The sequence below is a fragment of the Brassica oleracea genome, chromosome C9, assembly GCF_000695525.1.
Source record: "Brassica oleracea var. oleracea cultivar TO1000 chromosome C9, BOL, whole genome shotgun sequence".
NCBI classification, from domain to species: Eukaryota; Viridiplantae; Streptophyta; class Magnoliopsida; order Brassicales; family Brassicaceae; genus Brassica; species Brassica oleracea.
In genome coordinates, this window is record NC_027756.1 from 42,824,669 (window position 1) to 42,827,268 (window position 2,600).

General features: G+C 36.2%; 2 protein-coding genes across 3 annotated transcripts in view; both read right to left on the minus strand.

The window, feature by feature from the left end:
* Positions 1-298: 298 nt before the first annotated feature.
* LOC106315560 (40S ribosomal protein S15a) lies at positions 299-1,548 on the minus strand. Its single transcript, XM_013753324.1, has 4 exons — positions 1,458-1,548; positions 1,068-1,217; positions 814-974; positions 299-607 (listed from the first exon to the last, which is right to left on the minus strand). The coding sequence occupies exons 2-4, from the start codon at positions 1,198-1,200 to the stop codon at positions 509-511; spliced, it is 393 nt and encodes a 130-aa protein (XP_013608778.1). The 5' UTR covers positions 1,201-1,217; positions 1,458-1,548; the 3' UTR covers positions 299-508.
* Positions 1,549-1,910: 362 nt separating this feature from the next.
* The window catches only part of LOC106315575 (glycine-rich RNA-binding protein 2-like), a 1,226-nt gene continuing 536 nt past the window's right edge, over positions 1,911-2,600 (minus strand). The window contains exons 2-3 of one of the 2 annotated variants that reach the window (XM_013753340.1): positions 2,259-2,365; positions 1,911-2,170 (exon numbers count right to left, since the gene is read on the minus strand). In XM_013753340.1, coding sequence (XP_013608794.1) covers positions 2,099-2,170; positions 2,259-2,365 — 179 coding nt within the window. In that variant the 3' untranslated portion in view covers positions 1,911-2,098. Of the gene's footprint in view, positions 2,171-2,258; positions 2,371-2,600 lie in introns of both variants that reach the window. The other variant, XM_013753341.1, reaches the window with a different exon arrangement.

The window sequence follows — 2,600 nt, forward strand, 5'->3', positions numbered from 1 at the left end:
TATAAATGATACAAATAAATTTTACCGAATCGCAGAGTGATCGTGCTGATAACGTGTTATAAAAAAACTAGAATTTTATTGTATCGAGGAAATTTAAATAAGGGCAAAATTTTATACCCGTATGAGAAGATAACACTGATAATAAGAGAGGATGTGTTATTAGAAGGAGAAGGAATGGTGTGTCTATAAACGATCGAAACGATCGTTTATATAGAAGAGAAATTAACTGTGCAAATAGTGCAACGGGCCCCACATCCTTTATAATTTTCAACATATGCGGCTCATAACAATAGATAGATAATTGGCTCAAGAGAAACAAGTTTTTCATTGAAAATTACTGTCTACTTTCTTCATAACTTTTGCGCAAAACCGAAAACAAACAAAATCATCCAAAATAACAAACAGAGAAACGTCTACGACCCTCTTTTAACATTGAGCTCAATCAAATTCCTCATCTCACCAAAAGGAGAAGCAAAAGTATAGCCTTCTCATGAAGTTGTTGCCTTTTTCAGTAAAAGAATCCAAGAACCTTTCCACCAACATTCTTCCTCCTGGCCTCTTCGTGGTCCATGATACCGGCGGAGGTTGTAAGAACAATGTAACCAAACTGCACAATTCCAACAAAAACGATGTCAGATACATCAACACAGAGCATAACTAAGCTAAGATAAGTCAACAGAAACTAAATTCACCATTATATATATATATATATATATGATATATAGAACATGGATTATCCCTAGATGCTCTAATTTAGTCATATGACCCAAATTCAAAAGACAAGGAACATAGAGCGCAAGAGTAAAGACAGACCTGTCTGGAAGGAAGAAGACGAGCGGTCCAGCCTTCGATCTCCTTAACTCCGACATCGAAACGGGGACTGATGACACCACATTTGTTCAGTCTTCCATTGAGCTCAACGACAATCTTGCCAGACCTGTGGTCATCAACGTACTCGAACTCACCAATGTAACCTGCAATTTTTCAAGAAACTTTAACAGCTGAGCCAGACAAAAACCAAAGGAAAATGAATGTATAAATTAGATAACGAATTTCACACTATATACCGTGTTTCTGCATCACAATGAGAAACTTGATGATGACCTTAGACGAAGGCCTGATCATCACCTGCCTCTTGCCTCTCTTTTCCGCATTGAACATACTCTTCAGAGCGTCATTAAGCACACTGATTCTCACCATCTTTCAAAGCTCAAACACTGGAATCAAATCAAAAACAATAAATACAGAGCTTAATAAAACATTTAATTGATAAACACAAAAAGATAACTAATACACAATTCATTTTCGCCTCACAACCAAACACAATCACTTCGCACATAAGAAAGACATTTCAATACATCTAAGTGTACGTGTGATCCAATACTATCAGTATCCTAATTATCAATCGAGCTCAAAATTTCCAAATTAAGAGAATCTTAGAAGATAATTGGTCTAACCTTGAAATCGAAGTGGCAGCCGCACAAAAGTCTCCTGCTAGAGACGAAGAAACAAAGTTGAACTAAATGCAACAAGTGAACTAGGGTTTTTGGTTTTATTGGTGCGCCTTTGAGACCTTTTGAGAGGGGTTAATGGACCTAGTCCAGGTTTAATTTAATGGGCCTACCACAATTGGATATTATTGGGCCTTTCGGAAAACCTCGTTCTTGACCAATCCAATTCTCTTCACTCACTCTGAACCAAGATTGGTGGAGTATGTAAATAAACTTCGTTGTATAAAATGTATTATTCATTCTTGGCTTTGATATGAAATTGAATTGATCTTGAATCAGGAGTATAACCAAGGCCCTGTTCTTCAAAAAATGGTCGAAGCTTCACATTTGTCTGTTGTCAGGTTGTAAATGGTTGATTAAGATTTGTAGAAGCTGCGAAGGAAGTAGAAGCACCAACAACGAATATGAGCACAGTAACAAATCTTAGAAGAGGACACACACAGTCGTTACATAGACGACTTAATACTCTCCACCAAAAAGATTATTGAGTTCTACACTGTTACAATTCGAAAGAGCGAATGCAGTTTCACTGAGTTATGTGCTACACCAACATATCTAAAGGTTCAGTTGAGTTGAGAAATCGAGAATCAATTCTTATTCTGATCTAAACCTCCTTTAGGACGAGCATATTCAACTCTAATCTGTCTGCCTTCGAGTAACTGAACAAAAGGCAGAACAAAATCAAGTCAGCACACATCTATATTTACTAAAAAGGATTTCTGTTTGACTCAGTTTATTGTAACAAACCTGATTGTTCATGGAAGCTAAGGCACTTGCAGCTGCTTCTTCTGAATCAAATAGCACAAATCCATAGCCTTTTGACTTGCCGCTCATGTGATCGCATATTACTCTCACTGTACTTTTCACATTCAACCAAAACAAAACAAAACAAAACTCAGTAAATGCCATTTGTTTATCCATAAGAGTAAATTTTGCAAATAAAACTAACAGATTTATCATAACAGATTTAACTTGACCGTATTTTTCAAACTCGTTCTTCAACACAGGTTCATTCGTGTCGTAGTTAAGCCCTGCAGTGGTGTGTATTTACACATTCAGTGTTTTTTTTTTTTTTTTTTTTTTTTTAAA

What these genes read in the sequence shown, in the direction of transcription:
- LOC106315560 (XM_013753324.1), bottom strand. Translation starts at nt 1,200, where the DNA reads ATGGTGAGAATCAGTGTGCTTAATGACGCTCTGAAGAGTATGTTCAAT. An exon ending in CATTGTGATGCAGAAACACG is followed by an intron (nt 975 to 1,067) that starts GTATATAGTGTG and finishes GAAAAATTGCAG; the next exon opens with GTTACATTGGTGAGTTCGAG. An exon ending in GTCTTCTTCCTTCCAGACAG is followed by an intron (nt 608 to 813) that starts GTCTGTCTTTAC and finishes GGAATTGTGCAG; the next exon opens with TTTGGTTACATTGTTCTTAC.